We start from the raw sequence: 24428 nt of genomic DNA, 5'->3' as shown, positions 1-24428 counted from the left end.
GCCCCACCAACCCCCCCCCCCCCCCCCTTTCCGTTTTTGTGCTGGAGTGTTTTCTCTAAGATCCTCTAGTGCTTGACACTGACATTTATCTAAAAATAATAATAGGCCAATTTGTGGGACCTGTATTTAGGGGGCTCCTGCATAGCTGAACAGAGTGTTTGGATGTGAAATGGAATGAGGGGATGTGTGTATCTTGGCAGGAAATGATGTGTTGTGATCGAGCTTAGGGAGTACGTGGACATGCATGCATGGGTACTACTGTTACACCAACATATCAGTTTACTGATTTATCAGGGTAATATTGGCCAACTCAGCCATGTACACCTCTGACCTGGAGGTGGATTCTCCCTGATATTACCTTTTGAGTGGGTGAGCAAGCGAGAGTATCCAGATGTTTACTGCAATCAGACTGAGTTTATGATGTTTACAAAGCGGCATTGAAGCAGAAAGGAAGTGTCACCATGTATGTATGTGTGTGTCTGTGAGTGTGTTTATCGTTTATTATTCCAGAGTGAGTTATGGGAGAAAAGCCAGAGTTTGAGCATACAGTCATGGAGTGTGAGCATCTGTCATACCGGTACTTAATTTCTGTCTTTTTCTCTCTCTCTCTCTCTTTCTCAGGAAACACACAGACACACTTAATAATTTCTATGTATGTGACATCTTACCATGTCTGACTGTTCCTTGGGAACTCTGTACTCAAAAGCAGTGGCTCCATCTGAATCCAGGAAGATTATTTTACTGGGGCGGCCCATTCTGAAAGGTAAGGGAACATCAATGTATGTAGATATTGATATACGGTTGAAAGAACAGGCACACGTGTTTTCTATTTGCTAATCTAAATACTTTCGGTGTATCTGGGATATACAGGAGAAGATGTGGAAAAGGAGAAAGGATGAGCAGTAATGCTTCTGAGGTCGATGAGAAAAAGAAGAAAGCACTACCTTCAGCTACGAGAAGGGAAGTAGACATTTCAGCTGTGACAGACCGTGTGTCTTACCTCTGGTATGTGATGGAGAAGGCCAGGCTAGTTCTGGTCAGAGAGAAGCGAGCTCTGGCAACACCACTGGAGGTGGGCAGCCACGAGTCCTTCACTCCTGTCAACACTGCTACAAAGTCTGTAGAAGGAGAGAGGGATAGACTGGTATTACTAACACATGCCATTACTGCACTGTACTACATGCGTGTATGTGAGTCCTGCATGGATGTGCTCTCTGAGCCATGTACAATGTATATTTTTCAAGCTTTATTTGGAAAATTATACATGTTTATGCAGGCCCAACAACTTGCAGTCCACTCTGTAGGCACTGTTTTAACATTAGTGTGTTGGTGGTCTGTCCATCTGTCTATGGGTGCTTCCACTCACCAGTTCGGCTCTCCCCGGGGCCCACCTCCTCAGAGCTCAGGTAGGATCTGTCGTTGTAAGATTTGTGGAGGTCACCCTCCTTCTCCTTGCCCTTCTCATGGAAATACTCCAAGCTGTCCAGCACAGAGTCTGTCTGTTTCTTGTCATCCTCACCTGTAGAAGGAAAAAAAACAAACAGAGTTAAAAGTTAATAAAACAAACTGCAGGGGAGCTTATAAAACAAATACTGAAAAGTACAGTAAATGTTATAGTTAGACGTATATACTGAAGAGTTGTATACGTTTATGTACAAAGATATGTACACAGTCTGCCTGTATACATGGCTAATATTAGTCTTTGAATGTTGGCCTAAATCACTTTTATTGTGATCAAATTTTCTTCAAACAGGAGCCTTATTTTATTATTTCCTGATAGATTATTAGCAGTAGTTGTATTCTGGTTCTAATAAAGACTTTTAGAGTCTGCCTTTGAAACTGTTTCAGAATGTGGCAAGATAAACCAAGTGAACCCAAACATTTCAATACAGATTCACCCACATCGTTCTCAAAGTCTGGTGCACAGATGTATCGACTTTTTTCAGTATGGATGAAGGGTGTGCAATGTGTGGGCATACACAGCCAGGGAGAAAGACAGGTAGAAATTACAGAAGATATAGAAGAGATGGGAGGACATCAGACATCAACCCAGTGCTGAAGGACACAGTGCATTCTCTCTGTCTTGCTCACTTCCTCTCTCTCTCGGCCAGGGGTAACTAACCAGGGTAGTCTCCTGCAGCTGAAGAGCTTAAGGAGAATTGGGAGTGACAGTGGCGTGCGATCCCAACAATGACCCGCTGTTCTACACATACTGCTGTGCGTCTTGATTTAATGTGTAGACCTCACTGCTTTGCGCACACACATACACACACAGTGACATGTGCAGCGGTGCTCATTCAGCCAGCCATTATACAGCCACACTGACAAGCTCTTGAGAAAGAAAGTCTTTGGCTCTTAATCAACCAAACTTTATTTCTCCAAGGCAGATTTCTGAGGCGCTCGGCTGGACTCTCTGCTTTCTTTCTTGGTGTCTGATTCACACACACACACACACACACACACACAACACACACACACACACACACAAAAATCTCAAATCTCATCATTCCTCTCCCACTCCGTCACTCCTCTGCTCCACTGGGCATGCTCGAGGGCTTCTGGGTAGTGTCACTCTCACTTCTCCCCACTTAGCAATACTGTATCCTCAGGTGCACCAGTCATTTCACTCACATATAAACACACGCACATATAAACACACACACACACACACACTCACCATTTTCCATCACTTAAACAAACATACTAGCTGCTTTGGTGCCAATGCTAAGACAAACACACTCAACCTTTTCCTTAAAACTTGACCACAACACACACACACACACACACACACACACACACATACACACACACACACACACACACACACACACACATACACACACACACACACACACACACACAGCTCAGTGTTGTCCGCACTGACGCTTTACCTTTACTTTCCGTTCCATTACCAGACACACAGTGTTGAAAAACACCCAATCTGCTGAATAGAACAGCGCAGCATGAAGACCCACCCTGTGTGTGTGTGTGCGTGTGTGTGTTTGTGTGAGCATATGCAGGGGAGCTCTAATTCTCTAATAAGGTGGAATTGTGTGCACAGCAGTGTGTAGACAAGGTAAGTGGCAATGTGTGACTGAGGCTAAATAGATGGGTAGAACTTTTGTGGGTTGTGGCTGGTTAGAGAAAATGTCCATTTGATGCGGCTGAATGGAAAATCAATTGACCTGCTCATTTGTTCTAGAGACTAACCAGTTAACCGAGTTGGAGGCGGGGGTTACTGGGAACAGGGATGGAGATAGAGAGGGAGGGAAACAGAGAAGAAAGAGAGGGGTATGACTCAAACAAATAATAAACAACACAGTGGAAAGGAAGCTGTCTGTGTCAGAAAGGGGAGGAACTGACAGCAACTCATTTAATTTTTTCCCCCATAAGGTTTTTAATTTAAGCTGTGCTTGCTTGTTTTCTCAGCTGACTATAGCTATAATTTGGATCACAAGAACAAAAAATAAAGAAAGAAAAAGCCTTGCATGAACAAAAAGAAAGGACTGTGTGATGAGAATGGGTCAGCAGATTATTACCTTTAGAGCAGGTTTTACAGCAAGTCCCCGGCAGCAGCACAGGATTATCACAGTCCAGAGCAGGGCAGTCCTTTTTGATGTTCTTACAGTTTACTTTCCCAAACACCTTTCCACGACGGCTCTTTTGCTGCCAGAGAAACACCAGAGAAACAGACACATCAGTCGCTCAAGAAATCCCATCTGAGAACACACAGTAAATAACTCTGCCTTTCTGGGGCAACAGTTGATTACAAATTCATCTGGAGTTAGAGCTAGTTCAGCCTGCACAGATACTGAGTGAGAGAAACACGTATCTAGAGAGGTCACACTGAGACAAAACTTACAGGTTCGCAGTCACACTGGACACAGTGCATGACGCCGAAGGGCTCCCCCAGATCTGGGTGCCACGTGTCCTCCAGGGAATAGAACTGACCTCCGAATGAGCATCCTGTAACACAAACACTGCTGATTATACATGGTTATCTTCAGTTTCAAAGTTGGTATGATCACAAGTTTTTTTTCCAAAACAAGGGCAGTGTTGAAACCAGGAGAAATGATATGCTTCTATATGAGGCTTGTCCTTTTTAACTTTGCTAGAAGTAATTATGACAAGCATTTTAAGATCTGAGCTGACTTTCAGAATGTTCTTGATGTTTAAAATTAAGAGACAGTGCATCTGCAAGGCTTGTATTAAGTGTCAGACATGTAGAGTGACAAACTTTGCAGACTGAGCCATTAGTCCCATTTTCAGATTTAGGAACAAATACATCTTGAATAGCTCATTGCCCAGGCATGTTGGAGACAAGTGAAACTGTTCGGATGCCTCATGAGTTTTGGAACTCAACTTCGCATGCTGTTCATCTAAATGATCCATGAGCAGGCGTGGGAGACATTTAATTTTCCACAGAAAGATTATCAGATTCCCAAAAATATAGAGAATGAAACCTTGTTAAAAAAAAGTTTGTAGGGAGTAATTGAATAAAGGCATGCTGAAAAATGCTGCGTGACAGTAAGCAAAGTAAGCAATATGAGGTAAGAAATACCAAAAGTGCATCCAGTTTCCAATAAACTCATCCTAACATTGTATACATACATATTAAAAAGATTTGGTCTTGGACTTCGGCATATAATAACTGAAATGAAACAATGACTGTGGATTTTGACAATAGCCCCAAAGATAAGGAGGACTACAATTCCTTACCCAATGTGGATGTGAACAGTGAACAACCTCAAAGCTGAAAGACATCACATTATAATCATTGCTTCACTTGAGATTGGAGTGGAGCCATAACTATAAAAAACACACCACTGTTCTAATATATAGGGACTGCAGTGCATATTGATGTTACAGGAGATAAAAATAGCTTTTAGTGTTATTATTACCATACTAAAAACATAATTGAGTGTTAGTCACGCTGTGTTACTACAGGAATATTATAGTGATTTTGGTTTAGGATAACTGCCTGTAAGCAATGTGTGTGGTGAGCTCCCTTGTCTGAGTGTAGCTACACACACACACACACACACACCTCACCCCTGGCCAACTTCACTGGAGCTGATGGCGAGCCTTGCTCACTGCCACCAACCTGGTTCACATTATTCTTTCATTAAAGTGACAACACACTTTAAACAGTCCAGTCCAGTTAAAGGGAGCCAAACTGAGCAGCTCGCTTTGCCTGCCACTGCTGAAATAAATCATCTCAGAGGAGCCAATGCTTGTAATGGAAAGTCGATTGATTACAGTTTCCAACACTGAATTACACGTTAAGGCGGTGGTTATCGTGGAGTTCCCACAGTTTTGAACTCCAGAGTAGTTACCTTAGAAAAACCGCAATGAGCTTTGTACGCAGGGGCTTTCACACATGAATCAAATGGCATTCACTGCGGTTATGACTCAGATGTTTGTTGCTAGTTTACACATGAAGCAACCCAGGCACTGAGGAATATTTCAAGGAAACACGGACGTTCACGAAAATTGTGTATATTTGCCATTACAGTGGGAGAAGTTTGGAAGACAAGCTTACAGGCTGCCGAACTCATAACCTAGCACCGTTATGCGCAAGCACCCCAAACTTCAACGGAACATCTGGCAAGTTATGTCGCTTTTTTTCAGAGAAACATAGGTACACGTCATACTTATACTACAGCTTGTAACAGTAATGGTGTTCTGACTGCAATTCGGCCCGATTGTGATATCAAATTACAGCCTTCATTTTTTTATTTTATTTTTTTTAAAGGACTTTGAAACTTGCTTTGTGCTCGCTACTGCCCCTTTTGGTATGTGTTGGGTCAAAAAAAAACAATATGGAAACGAAGACTAACTAATTTTATAGCTAAAAGTTGTTGTTAAAATAAATACTGCTTGTGTATTAGGTGTTAAGGCTTTTTAATTCATTAAATACTTTACAGTCACATATAGCCTAGCCTAAAAGTTTGACGGATTTTTGCTACTGTCTTGTTCTCTTCTATGTACTAGCCTAAAATGCTTCTGTATATAGCCTGACATTAAACGATTAGAACTCTAGGAAACAAAGTTGTAAGAACTTTAAAATAAAGATGGTGGTTTTTCTTACCTGACACGCCTTTGGAGGGCAGCGGTTCTCTCTCTGACTGGATGGGCAGAGCGGGAGTCTTGAGCCGCGAGGCCGCTCCGGTGTGCAGCCACGCGCAGCTCAGTACGCACAGCAAGGAGCGGAGCGCGCGGGGAAGCAGCATCCCAATCCTCCCTCTCTTTCTGTCTCTGCACAAAATATTTCCCTCAAACCTCCGATATCGAGCAGGCCTACTTTATGAGGCCACTGTCGACTTGAAGCGGCAAATTACACACCCTGACAAAAATGTAAGTTTGCTCCTTACATCCAAGTTTTACTTTGAAAGTCCCGTGTTTAAAATATCATAGGAGTTTCAGTCAGACAGAGGTTTTCTGAAGACAGGACATAGACGACTGTGCCGTATTTCTTACCCCGGTACCAGCAGCTTCCTCAGAGTCCCGTCCCTTTCTGTTTTATAGCCTGCTTCCCTGACAGCTTGAAGCAGCCACCGGCAGGGAGGAGGGGGAATGATGATGGGTGGGGGTGGGTGGGTGATGGAAAGGGAAATTGACGCCCCTATCAATTAATTAACTGAAGATATGAAAAGGACCCTGCGTCTGAAACATTTTGTACCGAAACTTTCACAACACCGGATTTATAAAATAAATCTGACAAGCAAGGCTAAATAAATATGAGTCTGTTATAGTAAAAAAAAAAGAGAGAGAATGAAGGATGTTCTTTTAACGATTAGCAGGACACATAATATTCCTTAGTTAATGTAATTTTGTTGGAATATTCCCTTTTTATCATTGATTAAAAAGTATAGGCTGAGGGGAATATTTACCATGAAAGTTACAAAACCTTTGTTAAGTGAGGACTTAACTAGACAGATATTAGTCACTAGAGATATATTCTGAACTGACTTTAACATATTCTGGCCAGCTGTGGGTTTTCTTGGTTGTAGCACTTGACATATTAAGTTTATTTGATAACTTAAGAAGTTCTGTAAGATGCAAACTAAATGTTAGTCTATATTATCATCATCATATTTTGTTGGATGTTGTTGTGGTCACTGGCACCAAATGATTCCTTGATTCATTTGCTGGGTTGGCTGTTTGTCAGATGGCCATTAGTCAGTTGCCACTGATGAGGTAGAACTACATCAGCGCTCCTGTGGAGGGAAAGTGTGACTCTCCAGATCATGTACAGTAAGGAATGTGTAAGTGTCTGCTGCTGTGGCTGGCTGAGCCGTCTATTTTTTCAAGTGTGTTTGGAGCTGAGACCTAAGTGACTTAACAGAAACAAATGAAAATAGTTGGAATACCTCAAAGCAACCCATTTGAATTAGTCCTGGCCCTCTGCAGACCTCTGTCCTCTTTCAGACGTGTTTCTTTTGGCTTAGCTTTAAGCCTACCTGGATGACTTAAAATCCTATTTATTATAGCCTAGTTAAATTTCACACATGGATTGGTGCCAAATGCTATTTAACCTCAAAACTTTTCAAACTTACTGTGGCCTGTGTGGAGCTTCACAACATCAACTACAAGTGAAATTTATAAGGGCCTATTTAGATCTGGGAAGTGTTCCCATCAAACAAAACGGAGCAGTTGAGCAACAGTCCAGCTCCTCATGGTGGTCCCTTGGGGGCCAGAACAAATGCTCTGCGGTTCAAGTTTACATTACTGTAGTGCTGCTCATGGGTGATTTATTTCAGAGAGTTCAGCAAAGGTCAGGCTTATTATGTGGCTGAGATGTTTGGAATAAAGGAATATTTTATTGGGGATTTTTGATATGGTAATAATATGTAATGATTATATTGCCAACATTGTAGCTACACGTGGTCCTGTTGAACCACCATCTATGGTTTGTCACATATAATAGAAATCATGCTCAAAATGTGAGAATAAAATGTTCCTCATTTTGCTAAAGTCTCCAGATCCCACCTTGAGAACCACTGAGGGACAGCAACACCTGCATACTCCTTTTTCTTTCCTTTATATTTTTCTATTTCCTATAGTCCACAAATCTAATCGGTTTTGTGCCAAAAGTACAGTCCAAGGTGCGAGCGCAAGGTGTTATTTGTATGCATGTGTCACATTATGTGGCCTGTGGGAGCCACTTCCATCCGGGTGTGTAGATTCACGCGCCCTCTCTCCCCTGCCCCACCCCACCCCACAGCAGCAATAGGAATCGATGATCGCCTGTTTACATTTCATCATAGGGTGATAAGCGACACTTTTCTTCTGCTGCACACGGTGATTCATTAGGCAGACTGGATGGTGAATTGTCTATTGGAGCTAACAAACCCCAGTACACTTCCAGTCCCACTGGAATAAGGACGGCAGCCTTTTTGTGTATTGGAGGCGTCCAGTTTAGAAACAGACTCTCTGGTAGGGCTCCAAACTTTATTTCATTGTAAAAAAAAATAATGTGATACAAGATCCTTCCTGCACAGGAGGCCGTAATTCAATCGAGAACCACGTTTGGTTATTTCACACTGCTCCAATTTTTGGTTAAAGCTTACCGACAGGGACACGGTGTTACTGTGCAATTCTTAAAAATGTGTGCCCATGCCGAATTCAAGGGTATTCGTTGCAGTTTAGAAGTTTTACGTAGTAGCGTCATGCAGTTTTACCTTTTCTGCTGAGCAAACAGATATCCTAACCAAGTTCAGACTTTTCAATTCCAATAAAGCAAAATGTATAGCACACTTTTCATGCGCATCTTATCATCAGGCATTGCCAAGAAAAACACATTTACATATTAGTGGCCATGCTTTATAGTGATATCGTATAAATATGAATATATCCTGTTGAAGATAGTGAGTTTGTAATGCATTGAACTGTAGATAAATCATTTTTTGATGCAGGAGTATAATTTGGCCCCAGAGTCCTGGACTTTACTAAGCTTTCATTCATAGTATTTTAGAAATAACAAATGCTTTATCTTTATTAAACAATCCTGAATTGATCCTTTTTCTGTTGTTTTTCCTCTCCTAAACAGAATGGTGAACTTTCAAAGCGTGGAAAAAATATCCATGCCCGGTGCAGCCTATCCTTATAAATGTAGCTGTTTCAGTTGTAAGCCAGGGTCTGAAGTCATGTCTAACATGCCAGAAACAATACAGATCGATTAACCATGCAGGCGTTTTTTGGCTGAGTAAAAGTGCGATTCCGACCAGGACACTTTTTATTTTTTATATAACACCGCTCCACAGTCCAGGACCCTCTCTGAGGAGAACGCAATAACCCGATATGAAACACTGCTGGCATGGGAGGAACATGGAGCAACAGATTTGTACAGACCAAAATGTGACATCATTAAAAGGACATTATCGAAATTTGCTCTCCTGCATCTTTGGGAAGTGTGTGTGTGTGTGCGTGGGAGAGGGGTATCGGCTGTAAACCATCCATAATGGTATAATGGTGCAGTTAGATGAATACACACATGGGTACTTCACTCTCCATCACCGCGCTGTGTATTTGCTCGTTTGTCAGACGCCCCGGCTTGCGGGTCATAAATGGGGGTTGTTTAAAACAGTATCAACCCCCCCACACACACACTCCCACCCTTTAATTTGTCTGTCTGACTACAGCACACACTCACAGGGGACCGCATCCTGTTTGCTGGTCGGACTGGGAGGTGTGAATATTCAGTCAATGAGCTATGATAGACCGGCAGATGTCTCTCGCTCTCTCTTTCACTCTTTCTCTCTCTGCATTTAACTTGGACGCTTGCTGCACTAACGAGCATGGCAGTGAGACTAACATTGCCTTATTGTTTATTAAAAAGTAAATAAAAAAACAGCTGCTTATTTAGAGACTGCCTGTATTTTCTGCACCTGTGGCACAAATGACGGTAGATCAATCCTGGTGCGAGAACCTTTCAAATAGGATTTATGGTACCAGAAATGCTCCCACATGGCTCATAGAACAAATTCTGTTAAGAGTATGTGTGACCCTCGCCTTCTCCTGCATTAATTAGCTGGAAATACGTCTTAATGAACCAATTATTTCTGACTCATGTTTATATACCCCATGATATAAACTCTAGTTGTAATTGTGCATTTCCCGTTCCACGTGCGTATTTTGGGGTTAGGTTATTCTATCATAGGCAGACATCTAAAGAAGGTAGCTCATTCAAATATGCTGGAAAATGATCTCTGACGCCAAAAAATAATCAGATCAAGAGAAATGAACTAAACGGCATCCCTCTTTTTTTATACCACTACAGGAGGTGTAATCTTCATCTAACAGGGTCATTGGACATCAGTTAAACGCAGGATGTACCTCAGAGCAAGCCGTAAATGCCGGCAGAGAAACAAAACAAGAAGCGCATGCTGCTTTTACAGCCACTGTTATGCTGATGCTGATAATGATGGTAATAAGAGGCGGCCCGCTCAGTTGTAAAGCAAATGTTGTGCTGCTGCAGGCAGCGGAAAAGGACGAATGGGCCTTTCCTCACCCAATAGGCTATGCTAATGGAAGAAGTCTTACAGAGTTGATGTTTATTCATGCATACGGAATCAATTGGCAGACACAGTCGAAACTTTAGAGAGAAAAGCGAGGAGCTCTTATTCCTCTTCCCATCACTATTTCCGAAATGGGATCCATGATGGAGAGTGTGTGACAATGATTACTGGGCGCAATTAGCGGGCAGAAGCTATCTCCAAATGTACTGACTATGGTTGTTGTGGGATGTGTGTGGGGGTGCTTGGTTTATTTTGACACCTTGGGGAGAGGACCTATTTGGCTGTAGGGTGGAGTCTTCATCATTTGCCACCAATAAATCATTTCTGGAGAAAACTCGAAGCAACATCATGGACTGTTAGGATGGGATCATTTCCGTCCGACAAAATGTAATTACAGCGCACATGATGCTTCCTGATGAGACATTTAATGTTGTAGGGCATCAGATTTTATTTAGCAATAAGAGTGTAAAACTACTGTACTTTCAATCTTATAAGTACAAGCAATAAAATGGCCCCATATGAGTGTTATGATAAAACAACTCACAGGCAATCATATTAGCTATTCATTATTAGGTTTGCATTAATCATGTTAATGCTGTAGCATGTGGAGAAAACTATTTGGTATATTGTTGGATAGTTCAACAACAAATAGGCTATGTTGTTGTTATAAATTGACAGTGGTGGAAGAAGTACTCAGATATCAAGTAAAAGCAGCAATACCAAAATGCTCCACTTTAAATAAAAGTCCTTTGATCAAAATCCCACTGAAGTAAAATCACAGAAGCATTATCAGGTAAATGCATATCAAAAGAACAAGTGCTCATTATTAAGCAGAATGGCTTCTATCAGTGTTACATTATGGTATCAGATTGTTAGTACTGATGCATTTAAGTGGAAGCAATTTACTGTTGTTATTGGCCAAGGAGGGGCCAATTTTAACAACTTTTTGGGCAATGCATCATATAGACCCCTCATACATTTTGTAGGTAATCTATAGCAAATATATAGTAGAGTAAAAAGAACAATAGTTCCCTCTGAGTAAAGTATCACAAAATGTAAATACCTCAAAATTATACACAAGTACAGTGCTTGATGTACTTTTCCGCCATTGTTTAGGCTATTGATCATGTATTTTGTATGTAAAATATAATTCTGCAGAGTAACTGGTAACTACAGCTGTCAAATCAAATTAGAGCACTATAAAGTAAAATATTTCCCTTTGAACTGTAGAAGCAGGATACATTACAGATTTAATTTGTAGCAACTTTCAACAACAAGGCAAGTGCTTGACATAAGATATAAAAAGGGCATTAGTACAAGACATAAAGGATAGAAAAGGCAATAAACAGACACACAAAAGAGGAAAATAAAAACTCATAATAATAAGCTAGAATAGAAATTGAACAGGAGAATAAAAAATACAGTGCAGTGAAAGATATAAATAAATACCTTGAAGAAGCATTAAATAGAAATACTCAACAATAGTATCTCAGAGTTGTACGCTTAAATACAGTAGCCTACTTGAGCAAATGCACTTGAATAAATTACATGCCACCTCTGCTACAGTTCCTGTGAAAGCCTGACTACATACAGTAGATGTTGCCAAATAGGCACACATGGCACAATGCGTTTCAAGTCTTATCCATCCTTCCTGGCAGCCTCCCCTCCTCTCAGCCCTTTGAAATCTGCATCACGCCCCTCTCATTTTTGTTTACAAGAGTCAAATTGCTTCCACACACTTTGTTCGTAATAGATCTGCAGAGAGAGCTGCGCCAAAGGCGGTCACGGCACACGCATTTTTTACTCGCGCGGTAAATACTTCGACCGTTAAACATCAACACACAGTCATCCTGATGAGTGGTCTGAGAGGCGACAGCCTAACAAGCGTCTCTTTGACTCATCGGTTATTACTGAGTCTGACCTTAACTGATTTCGTGCATGCATGACATGAATGATGCTCAATGGAAAATTGGTCCAACTCCACTGAGATTTACAGTTTGGTTACTCTGGCTGAATACTTGGAGACTGCACCTTCGAAAAAAGGCAAACACAGTGATTGAAAAGCAGACAGGAAAGAAGAAGATAGGTTCAGGAGGGAGTTCTTCAACGGGGCCTGCATTACCGAATCATAAGTCAAGTGGTCACGCAAAGTATATGAACATCAGCCATGCCAAGTATAAATTCATGCCAAGTATAAATAGTCCTCGGCACCAGTGGTTCTTCAAATGAGGCTTAGAGCCCCAGGGACTGAGGAGAAAATGAGGAAAAGTTTATACTTTCACTCTCTTGTTTGCCAGAATCGCTCAAATTGAATGTGTGCCTAACATGCAAAACCAGTGGTGTGTAGAGCTAAAAGCCAAAGAAGAAGAGACACAGCAGAAGGTCTTAGTTGCAGAGAAAACCTTTAGCAAACAGAGGTATGGAAACATACATTTCATTCAACATCTGACCAATAAAATGACATGTGCCTGCATGAAAATCACTTTCATCATTTAATGTGCCAAGACAACTAATGCATCTCTATCACTAAACTGTAATCTCACCACTTCTAATGTAAAGTAGTGGCTTTGGTAGCTCAGTACCACCTTAAAACAAGATCTCAGACGGTGTGGCTGAGCCAGTTGATCTATTCAGAGCTTCATGACATGGAAGCTGGTGGGAATCCCTCTCTCAACTCATTTCTTTTTTACCACCTGCTGTCTTTAATTCATGCATGCTGTTTTCTCTTTCTCCCACTCTGTTCTCCTGCTCCCTGTCGCCCCTTTTGAAGTATTCGGGACATCCTGTGGTTTTCAAAGGGTCAGAAAAGGGCAGGCCTACTGTTCTATCGAAGGCAGGCCGCGGGATAAACGTACGTCACCAGCTGTCCTCGCTGCTCTGTGTAAACACCGCTGGTGTCACTGTACTCACACATTGTCATCTCACCCCTTGCCGCTTGTACATCGTTCCCGCTTGCTGACACGCACACCGAAATGCGACCGAGCAAACGCATATACTCTGGGTAGTGCTTGCGCCCACATACACACATACAAGAACATGCACACTACTACTGTAGGACCCCTACTGCCTGACTACCGTCACACAGAGACAAATCAAGGAGTCCCGCTGCTAAAAGCCCACCCTTTCCTCACACTTCACATTACAGAGGACTCTTTCGGACCCAATCCCAAACCAGTGGGGGTTGTTTTGTAGAGAGAAAGGGCTGTGTCCTGGGGAGAGAGTCAATTGCCGGTCCAGGGTCACACAGAGATTGGAAAGAAGCAGAAAAAAGTCCTTCAAGATGAAACATTAGCCTTTCAAATGATAGCCAAGGATCAAACCACTCAGAGGTGTGTGTCCCTGACACTCCCATTGGAGAGTTTCAGAAGCTCTTCTTATTCAGCCCGTTTCCTTTCCTGCTTGCCCAGAGGGAAACATCCCAGGAATCCCCAGATCTGGAAGGGAAGCCAAGGTCAAGCAGGACGAACCAAAACTGGACACCAGGCCTGAGTCTGAGTCCGACACAGCCAGCTCCTCAAATTTCTGGATCACTTTCCTCACAGATTGGAAGGGAATCTCCCTGCGCCACCTGCCTCCACCAGCCCTACAAGGTCCCCTGTAGGTAGAGTCCTTACTGAGGAACACATGAGGGGGAGGCGGGAGGCCGCAGCGCAGCCTCAGTCGGCCATGGCCCAGGCCCAGAGCGGGGAGCACTCCAGTAGGGTTGAAGCGGGTAGGCAGCGTGGCTAGGTGCTCTTGGGTCAGAGGGTTGTGGAAGCTCAGGATACCCCCACCAATGTTGAGGAATACCCCAAGGGTTTTGATCTGAGGCGGGACAGTGCAGAGGGGCTCCCAGCTCCCATCATACACTGCACAGAAAGACAAACCCTGCCTTTGGAGCCACCAGCCGGCAGAACCCTCCAGTGCGCTCACACCTCGGAGACAGAAAAGTAAAATTTTATATTCATTGTGGCATGGTTTGTCAACCACTTTGGTTTAGTTTGAAATATCAGAGCAACTACGATCCTCCTGACTTAAGTGATCCTTGACTTTTCCTCTAGTGCCACCATGAGGTTGACATTTTTGTTTAGAAACTATAAAATAAAATTTTGTACACACATTCTCCTCATGAATTCTAATAGCTTTGGTGATCCCTTCACTTTTTATTTAGCGCCATCACCGGGACAAAATGTTAGTTTGGTTTATGACCAAATCCCTGTAAAATGGCATTCCCATCAGCCTCAGCTGTACATTGTGGTTAGTGCTAATTAGCACACTTCACTTTTCTTTGATACCGGAGGGTTTTGATGACAATGACTCTCAAAGAAGATGTGTCTGAAGCAGCTAATGATTATGAAGATTATAATTCTCTGCCACAGGATAACCAAAACCAGAATTGGAGCATGACTAGTTCCAGCTCTAGACAATATGAGCTTGACCATTAATCAGTGGACAGCTGCACATACAAACAGAGACTGGGATTTATGATTACTGCACTGACTCATTTGTGTTTGGTGAGTGAGTCATTGAGAAGTAGCCTAAGTGTAACACAGTACAATATTGTTTTATATCTAAACATAAAATGTAAAGACCACTTTTAAACACATCAATAAGTTTTGAAAAACTATCTATTGATGGGGAAAAAGCACATAAATGTAAAAAAAAAAATAAGTTTTTGGCTGTGTATTATTTTCAATACCTGTCTTTATGTTCTGTGCTACATTAAGTGTCTCTAAAGATCATATATACTCAGGATTGTTTGGCAAAACACTAAGGGTTAAGGTAATGTGGACAGGCACACATTATTAAAAGCAATTAATATCAACAATTCGATTAGTTTAATGTCAATCTGCTGATGCCTAATATTTAAAAAACAAAATCCATTCACTTAAAACCACTTCATGGAAAGTAGGAAAGGGGCAGTACTTCTTTTCACTTGATAGAAATGAAAAAATGTTTCCAATCATGGCACACTAACAGATAGCAAATTAAACACACAAGTTGCTGATTTAAACACAGCTTGTTCCAGTAACCTGACAAAACGCTAAGAATAGAAATCCCTTTTCCAGTGTTGCTTCGCCAGTGTTCAATGGTCCAACCACTTGGTGGCACTAAATATGAAATTGTGTCTGATGACGTGTGCATGTGTTTATACATGTGAGTGTGGGCTTAAACAAGCACAGTCTTGCTGACTAACGGTTAGGGTTTCTGGAAGCAATAAGCACACTGGCATCCAACCAACCAAAACAAACTCAAGAGAGTTCTCACCAATCCTGTAGACAGAGCTGTTACAGACATCCACCTCCCAGTAATACTGTCCTCTTGCAATGACAACGTCAGCGCAGACCTGGGGGAGGGCAAGCATAGCCTCGGCGTCAGATTTCATTGATCTCCCGACCTTGTTGTCTGGAGTTGGTCCAGTAGGGCTCCCTCCTTGGTAGGTGACGGTTAGGGAGGAGTGGGAAAGATGGAGGGATGGAGGGACGGTTGAAGGGTCCAGAGCAAAACAAAGTCCTAAAATAGACCAGTAATGAAAAAAAAACATGTAAGGAGTGAACATTCACTCATCTTCTATACACAGAAAGCTATATTAATTTTTTTATTTTGGGCATTAAGAGCATAAAGTATGTTTCCTGACCAAAGACAGACCGCTCCATCTCTCCCTCTTGCAGGTCTACACCGCCATCCACTGGTGCTATTGAGGAACTGGCAGCATTGGAGCCTGAGTCACATAGGGTCAGTGTTCACAATTCTGTAGGTTCCCATATTTACAGTGAGGTTCATATAGATAAAGGTTTATTCTGAGCAACTGGCTGGACCTCTGAATACATCACCATACTCACCATGTAAACTGCTCTGTGCTGTCGTGTCACCTTCACCCAGGCAGCATGTGTCCCCCTAGATACAATGACGGTAAAGGGATGGAATTAAAAATAAAATAGTAAACTGTAAATCCAAACAAGGGACACGGGTCACCAAGAATGAAAATAAGAATACTTGTTTACAGTGCAGTATTAGTAGTATCATATTTAAGACAAGTATATTTACCCAACTACTGTATTTAAGTATAAATTAGAGGTATCTGTACTTTACTCGAGTATTTTCTTTTCATGCCACTATCTACTCAATACTTTCTACTAAATATTGTACTTTTCACTTCACTACATTTATCTGACAGCTTCAGTTATTAGTTGCTTTACAAAGTAAGATATTTACACATAAAACACATGGAGAGCTTTAAAAAATATGTTTTGTTCTAAATTACAGCTAGATCATTTTTTATATAATAAAATACAATAATTTTGAGGTTTGGACTGACAAAACAAGCATTGTGGAGGTGTCACTTTGGGCTCTGGGTAAAGGTGACAACAACTGTCAATATTTTCAGAATATTTGCAATCGATTAAAGGAGAAAATAATCAGCGGATTAAGCCATAATGAAAATAATCATTAGTTGCAGTCTGAAACAAAATAGTTGAACCTCCACCAACAGTAAAATCCTGCTTTTACATTAAGTAGCAATAATGTAATGATATAATAAAAGTATAACAGTGACAGGGGACATTTTTCTTTCTACTTTGCGTACTTTTACTTTTAATATTTTAAGTACATTTTCCTTGATTATACTTACATGCTTTTACTTAACTAACATTACAATGGAGTACTTGTACTTGTACTTTTACTTGTTTTTTTACAGAGAGATTTAAGTACTTTTACTTAAGTAAAAGATCTGAATACTTCATCCACCACTGATAAATACTAAATAGGGCGGGTTAAAGTCAAGATGAGTGTAGTTTCATTATTTTTACATGTTTGCTCTCAAGTGTGTATAAAGTTTTATTGTATAGTTTGCTTAGGAATTGCGACATACATTTTAAGTTTTCATATACTGAAATGTGCCAGTAAACACTTTAGCATATTAAAACTTTTATTAGATATATTTATAATGTTTATCCTTTATATATCTTGCTCTAATCCTTTTTTTTAACATTTTAATTATTATTACTCTAATTAGTTATTGCACATTAGCTTTTTTTGCACTCACTGCACAGAATCTTTAAATGCCTCTCTCCTTAGTTTGCATCTCCCACCTGCACATGTTGAAGGTTGTCTTCAGATGCTCCCTCCGTGGTGCCTGCCTTCCTGCTGACACATGAAGGAGTGAGGTTGGGATGTTTTGGGAGACAGGAAGTAGCAGATGACCAGGTCCAGCAAGGCAGCTCCACAGGATGTCGACAGCTTGGGCACAGAGCAGAGCAGACAGGAAGGCCGACAGTGCGGTGCTGAGACTGACCTGACCTTATTCCCTCTCCAGCTGCTATACAGTGACCGCACATGGAGTGAGAGCATGGCAGGATCAGAACTATGTCATGCTCCTGGTTGCAAGCTGGACAGCGGGATAACGGCTTGAAGCAATCTATGTCTTTGTCTTCATCTTCCTCCCTGTTAGACTTTCCTGCCTCCACATCCAGAAGCTTCTGCTCAATGTGTCTATTCCTGGGATAAAAAGTCCTCACCGACATTACTGACAATTAAATACATTCTTTAAATCTGATTTCAACTAAACTGTGTAAATACAGCTATCTACAGTAAGCCAGGCTTCAGTCAGTATACAAGGAGCATTGACAAACCATTCTCCCAAAAAAAGAAACACAGTGGCGCCATCTTCCTGTCAAGATACCCAGGAAATCACAAAGCTGTTCTAGTAGGTAGAGATATCCCACTGTGGCAAAAATGACGATTCCTGGTGACTATTCTCTAACAGGCCAAAGCACATGGCAGACTGCAGGATATAAAGAACGCTGTTGAACAGATGTTCAGAAATCCTCTTGATGTGCCATCCGCTCTGTGTGTCTGTTGTGGGTGAAAGAGGTAGAATGGCCTGAGAGCAGATAAAAGAGAGAGAGATAGAGAGAGAGAGAGAGAGAGAGAGAGAGAGAGTGGTCGAGACAGAGAAGAACCCAGCTATTTAAAAGGTTCTCATTGCTTGGTGTTACCATGGTAATGGCTCTTCCCATAGAGACCAGATGCACAAATGCAAGATAATGCGCTGCACACAGACATGCATGTCTAAATGCTAACAAATGCCACAAGCACGAGCCACACCACTTTGACAATGAAAATAACACACACACACACACACACACACACACACATATACACATTTTGCCCTCCTGCCCTGGATGCTCTGCTCTCCTGTTCAGCTGCGTCTCCCTTATAGACGATTATCATTGAGCGGATATCACAATGTGAATGTCAAAGATATTTGTCACAGCTCTTTGTAATTCACTGCTGGTGAGAAGGAGGCGGCTCATTGTCTCCTCGCCTTGTGTACAATGTAGGGGGCACATCTGAGGTCAGTGTAGGGAAAGCGTTCAAACACTATGAATGGAAAAAGAAAAAAAGCAATTAGCTGTATCATTTAAGAAAACATTGATGATCTGTGGCAGTGGCTGACGTGTGATTTTTCGACCTGGTACAAAGCAACAATTCAGTTCAATTCAATTCAAATTAGTTGGCATGAATGTAACAACAATTGCCAATGCATCATACAAACTACATAAGAACAATCAACCCCATTCATTTCATTAAGCAGGTAATTAAAGAATAAAGTCAGTAACAATTAGAGCGGACAGTTTCATGGGAGAAAGACATGCATGGACTCCTTCTTGCATCACATGATTATTTCCTATGAACGGAATTCCTGGGAACCAGAAATATGTTATCACAGCATTGTGCAACATTGTACCAGTGAAGTTTGGCAAGGCCTGACATCTTAGAGCTGCTGTTTTCCATTGGTTGGAAGTTACACAGAACTGAGTATTGTGCTCACATTTAATATTAAGCACAATCAAACTTATTTTTTTTTCCCTTACACCATTCTCCTGAGGACCATGATAACATCTTCCAAAAATTCTTTAGTAGTATTTGTTTGTTGATCCTGGAGTTGGGGATGGGGGTGGATATTGGCATGCATGACTGTCTGTCGGATTATATTTTATGATACTACCACTGGTGTGCGCCAAAGTCAGACATTTGCATTTGTGTTCCTCATTTAACAGACCTATACAGTACATAACTAATATTAATGGTTAATGGTGCTGCTACACTTACATGTCACCTAAAACTCTAAACCAACTTCTTGCACTTAACATGAAGTTAGAGCCGCACCAATCAATATATTTTTTACATCAACAATGGATCAAAATACAATCTTTGGAAAAACCCACAGAGAAGTCTCACCCAACAGTGCACATCCTCTCAACTCTATGAGCATTTGAATGAATGTTTTTTAGCTCATTGTTTTGGTCGAGCCCCCTCCACTCTCATTTCCCACATTTACAGCCACACATTTTCTCCAAGTTCTGCTGCCTGGTAAAAAAAAAAAAATTTAAATCAAATAAAGCAGCTGTATTTTTCCTATTGCCACTTCTGTGTACTCTGCAACATCTTTATTGCATGTCTGTATGCCCCCCTGTTTGTCCTGTTTTTGTTTGTTTGTTTGTTTTTCTAGGTTTTGAGGTGTGTGTAGTTTTTCTGGATCAGACTGATGAATCTACAGGTTGCTGTAAGTTGTAAAACAGGCTCAAATAATAGTTATATACTACTACTACTACTACTACTACTACTGCTAATAATAATAATAACAATTATAGTAATAATAGTGATAATAATACACTTTATTATGAACAATAATACCATCAATAGAATAAGCTATAACAGCCACTTTGTGCAAAGATGACAGGGCAGCTGTAAAGTGCTCTTGATTGACATTTAGGATTTAGATTAAAACACAAGGTAGTTGCAATAATCTGGTCGTGGTGAAATAAAGACATGAATGACTGTTTTGCAATGCCCTCCTAGTGTTTCTTCCAGCTTGTGTGGTGAAGCCCCTACAAATGGTTCAGAACGCAGCAGCGCGTCTGGTTTTTGATCAGCCCGAAAGGACGCATGTCACTGCATTGCTGAGTGACCTCCACTGGCTCCCCGTGGCCTCCAGAATCAGATTCAAGTCACTAATGCTTCCATACAGAGTGACTACTGGGTCTGCACCCATCTACCTAAACTCCATAACACAAGTTTACGTTCCGTCTCGGCCACTATGCTCCTCCAACGAAGGCCGTCTGCTCTGCCATCCCTTCACACAAAGCAATCCCAGTCTCGGCTGTTCGCATCTGTGACACCACGATGGTGGAACGAGCTACCGCACACCATCAGAGCAGGGGCGTCCCTCTCTAACTTCAAGAAGCTCTTGAAAAATCAGCTCTTTCCGAGAACACTTCCTTTTATAACACCTCTAACTCCTAACCTCTAACATGCACTTCCTGTGCTCTTCTTCTTCTATCCCCTACAATTATCTTGTATTGAGTGCACTTTTTGTTTACTCTAACTTCTTTCCGTAGGTATTTACCCCATTGATGCGATATGTGCCATTAGTGCTTACTAGTATTTACTGCTGCTTTTATTATGTTTGTCAGTTGTAGATCTTGTGCTCGAGACTTGATTGCGCCTTGTCTCGAATTGCAGTAGCAAACAGCTGCTAAACATGGCGCAACATTAGCATACATTTGGAGCCATGTGTCTGGCCATCTGACAAATATGAGTACAATATTCACGCTCCTTTAAGCTCTGTTCGCTCTCTACCACCTTTTGAAACTTGTCTCAAACAAACTGATAACTGACTTGGACTTGGACTTTAGAGTGGATTCTGACTTTTCTGGAATTACTCAAAACTTGACTTTGACTCGTCTCCAGTTACTTAGGACTTGGGACTACTGTGACTCGAAAGTTGTGACTTGTCTTGCCTTGAGACTTGACGCAAACTTGTCTTGGATGATCTGATACTTGGGTCAGATTTGTCACAAATGACTTGATACTTGACTTGAGGTGTACAATCACAAGACTTACTCAGACTTGTCTCAGAGGACTTTAGACGTGTGACTGGACTTGTCTCGAATAACTTGAAACTTGCCCTTGCCCAGAAGAATTTAAAAACACTCTAATATCCACTCTACAAAGTATTCTGAAAACATCCCACAACATAACTAAGGGATATAGTGAATTGTAATTTCAATGAGCTACCAAGTTTTGAATTGATACATGTACTGTATATACAGTAGATCAGAGGGGAGGTGGATTTCAAAGTTGACTCTTTGGGATCAATTAAAAATGTAATACATTTCCCTTTACATTGTTAAAGGTGAGCAGACAACTTATTTAATATAGAAGTGAATCTGAGGAATATCACTTGGAATAAAACATAAACTGGGGAAGGAGACCCACTTTCTTCAGCAGAGAATTTTATATCGACCCTCTTGCTGGGGGATAAAGCTCATGTATTTTTAAATTCTTTTTTTTTACCTTTGACTTTCTTGTCCTCTCCACCAGCCGTATTGGCTAGTGAAGTAGACTTCCGTTAATAAGTTGTGGTCTCAGTGAGCTGTCAGTGATTGGGTGCACCATATGCCTGCTTCTATTTATACATTTGCCTGTTATTTTAAAGTCATTGTGAAGACACTCAGTAGCACCCTGGAGTCCCCAGGCGGCTGCCTCAGATTAAAGGAGAGATGGATGAGGAGGTCGGTGAGGCAGCCAAAAACACTCCACTAGCACACACTGCGGCAAACTCATCGAGCTGTATGCAGAATCAATGTCAAATCACTGTGTGCACTGCAAATAAACCCTGTGTGTATTCTGGAGGGTGTCGCTATGGCAGATACCATGGCGATCACCTCAACTCAATATCCACCACAATAACCAGTGTAGTCATTTAATTGCCACTTGGGCTAACAGGATCAATGATTCAATTGATCCACCTAGACCAGTCACGCGTTTGCTCCCTATTTTTAGCAGCACCATCAACTCTCTGGGGATTTCTTTGATGGATTAAGTGATGGGGAGTGTGTGGAAGGTGGATAAAGCTGTTGTCCTCACCCTCTACTAGCAGGAAGAAGCCTTTAGGGTTTTTCTGGAGGATGCGGATGGCCTTTTCTGTAGTCTCGATGATGGAGGGGTCCATGTTTGAGTCCCTCTCCGCCTCAAAGCGCAGATCACCAGGTTCAAACAGAGCTGGGGGGAGAAGAGGGCAGATCAAATAAAAAGATGCCAGAACTATGTTTTATAATGTAAAAGTAGAGCATGTCAGTTTTATCAGCCTACAGTGGAGGTGCAGCGGAAAGGAAAGTCCCATCTTCCTCCTACTGCCACTATTTTCAGCACACAGGATGTGATAAACCACAGTGTGAGGGTAAAATCCAAAGTCTGCACAGCAGCAAGAGAGCACTCAGTCCAGAAAAAGCATAATGACTTTATCTCTACATTTCCTCCACACTATCACACACCATAACTTCATGATACTTTACACTTCCTGCCCAGCACCAGCATTTCAGCGTTTTTTGAGAATTTTTGTTGTTGCAGACATCACACACGTATCTGGACCCCAAGCAACCAAAGCTGACCCCTTGCCCAACAGGTGTAATAAAGGTGTTGAATGCATTTCCTTTCTCAAAAGTCTTCTTCTTCACTGCTTTTTTGTCACATTACCACCACCCGTCTATCAGTGGAATAATGTGAAACCTTGCACGGGCACATTTTTTCTCCTATATGCGGTTGGTTAGAGCTGCTTCACAAGATGAAGTTAAAGGAATAATTATACATTTTGGAAAATACACTTGTTTCCTGCCAAGAATTAGAGGAGAAGATCAATAAAACTCACATGTCTGAACCATAAATATGAAGCTGGACACTGCCGCCAGCTAGTTTAGCTTAGGATAATGATAGGAAAGGTAGGCAGAGTTTGTTAGTTATGGAAAGATCCGGGCTAACTTTTTGTATGGTGAAGCAGAAGTATTGTCGCTATGATTACCTGCAGTAAAATATACCTGGTGGTGTGCTAGTGATACAATGAGCACACTATTCTACAAAAGACATTCACACGTTAAAGCAAACTCCCATTAAGTCACTATGATATTTTCGGAGGTGGGTAGAGGAGCCAACAACTGTGCTCAAGTAAAAGTACTGTTACTTTGTGAAAACAGGTACTCAATTAGAAGTAAAAGTGGTCTTCAAAATAGCTACTTGAGTTAGAGTACAAAAGTATTTACTGAAAAAATTCTTTGACTAGCATGTACCTTAGGAAATTTATTTTATTTTATTTTTTTAATTATTTCAGCTCCTGATGTCTTCCTCAGGTAAAGGTAAAGAAACAAACATACATGTATTTATTTGTGATGAAATGACAAGTCACCATCTCCTGATTAGATAACCTGCCACATAAACACCAGGACAATGTACCCAGTCTACATTAATATTAGTATGTTAAGTACGCCAATAAGTAAAGATTGTTTAAATATATAAATGTTCTTGTTGTCCCCTGTATTAAATTATGATTTGGCAAACATATCAAATTAGGAGATGATCCTGTGATGTTTCATAATTTATTGCCTATTAAATCCAGGTGCTCACTTCCTCACGTTTACCTGAGGAAGATCATCTGTGGTTGAAACATTACATCAGTCACATCCACATGAAATAAGAGTAGTTTGTCTTTTTTGTGTGTGCATAATTTGGTCTGTCTTCATCAGGCTACACCAACAAGCATGACCAGTTACAGTGGGGGAAATAAGTATTTGACCCCTTGCTGATTTTGCAGGTTTGCCCACTTACAAAGAATGCAACGATCTATAATTTTAATCATATGTACATTTTAACAGTGAAAGACAGAATCCCAAAGAAAATTCCAGAAAATCACATCATATGAATTTATTAAAATTGATAACCATCTGATGAGGAAAAACAAGTATTTGACCCCCTGGACAAACAGCATGTTAATATTTTGTAGAAAAGCCATTATTGGCCAGCACAGATGTCAAACGGTTTTTATAGTTGGTGACAAGGTTTGTGCACATTTCGGCAGGGATGTTGGCCCAC

At 41.2% G+C, this 24428-nt stretch overlaps 2 protein-coding genes across 3 annotated transcripts in view; both read right to left on the bottom strand.

The window, feature by feature from the left end:
* Nucleotides 1-6455, bottom strand: part of chrd (chordin) — a 17687-nt gene extending 11232 nt beyond the window's left edge. The window contains exons 1-6 of the mRNA XM_046074732.1: nucleotides 6092-6455; nucleotides 3863-3966; nucleotides 3540-3666; nucleotides 1367-1519; nucleotides 1001-1118; nucleotides 669-756 (exon numbers count right to left, since the gene is read on the bottom strand). Of these exons, the coding sequence (XP_045930688.1) occupies nucleotides 669-756; nucleotides 1001-1118; nucleotides 1367-1519; nucleotides 3540-3666; nucleotides 3863-3966; nucleotides 6092-6233 (732 nt within the window). The 5' untranslated portion in view covers nucleotides 6234-6455. The remainder of the gene's footprint in view (nucleotides 1-668; nucleotides 757-1000; nucleotides 1119-1366; nucleotides 1520-3539; nucleotides 3667-3862; nucleotides 3967-6091) is intronic.
* Nucleotides 6456-13025: 6570 nt separating this feature from the next.
* On the bottom strand, nucleotides 13026-18376 carry LOC123986468. Of its 2 annotated transcripts, XM_046074736.1 has the most exons (6): nucleotides 18131-18376; nucleotides 17591-17996; nucleotides 16343-16397; nucleotides 16138-16221; nucleotides 15768-16013; nucleotides 13026-14434 (listed from the first exon to the last, which is right to left on the bottom strand). In XM_046074736.1, exons 2-6 carry the CDS (start codon nucleotides 17834-17836, stop codon nucleotides 13899-13901), a joined length of 1167 nt encoding a protein of 388 aa, XP_045930692.1. In that variant the 5' UTR covers nucleotides 17837-17996; nucleotides 18131-18376; the 3' UTR covers nucleotides 13026-13898. The 2 variants fall into 2 exon arrangements, with proteins under 2 accessions (XP_045930692.1, XP_045930691.1); XM_046074735.1 differs by having other exon boundaries at nucleotides 17591-18376.
* Nucleotides 18377-24428: the final 6052 nt, after the last annotated feature.

Source organism: Micropterus dolomieu, linkage group LG17 (genome assembly GCF_021292245.1).
Source record: "Micropterus dolomieu isolate WLL.071019.BEF.003 ecotype Adirondacks linkage group LG17, ASM2129224v1, whole genome shotgun sequence".
NCBI classification, from domain to species: domain Eukaryota; kingdom Metazoa; phylum Chordata; class Actinopteri; order Centrarchiformes; family Centrarchidae; genus Micropterus; species Micropterus dolomieu.
This window is presented reverse-complemented; position numbering and strand designations above follow the sequence as displayed.

Excerpts from the sequence above, each read along its gene's own strand:
- LOC123986468 (XM_046074735.1), bottom strand. The coding sequence starts at position 18,022 with ATGTCGGTGAGGACTTTTTATCCCAGGAATAGACACATTGAGCAGAAG. Across the intron at positions 16,222-16,342 it reads AGCACAGAGCAGTTTACATG|GCTCCAATGCTGCCAGTTCC; the intron begins GTGAGTATGGTG and ends TATGTGACTCAG. Across the intron at positions 14,435-15,767 it reads CAGCTCTGTCTACAGGATTG|GTGTGAGCGCACTGGAGGGT; the intron begins GTGAGAACTCTC and ends TCTGTCTCCGAG.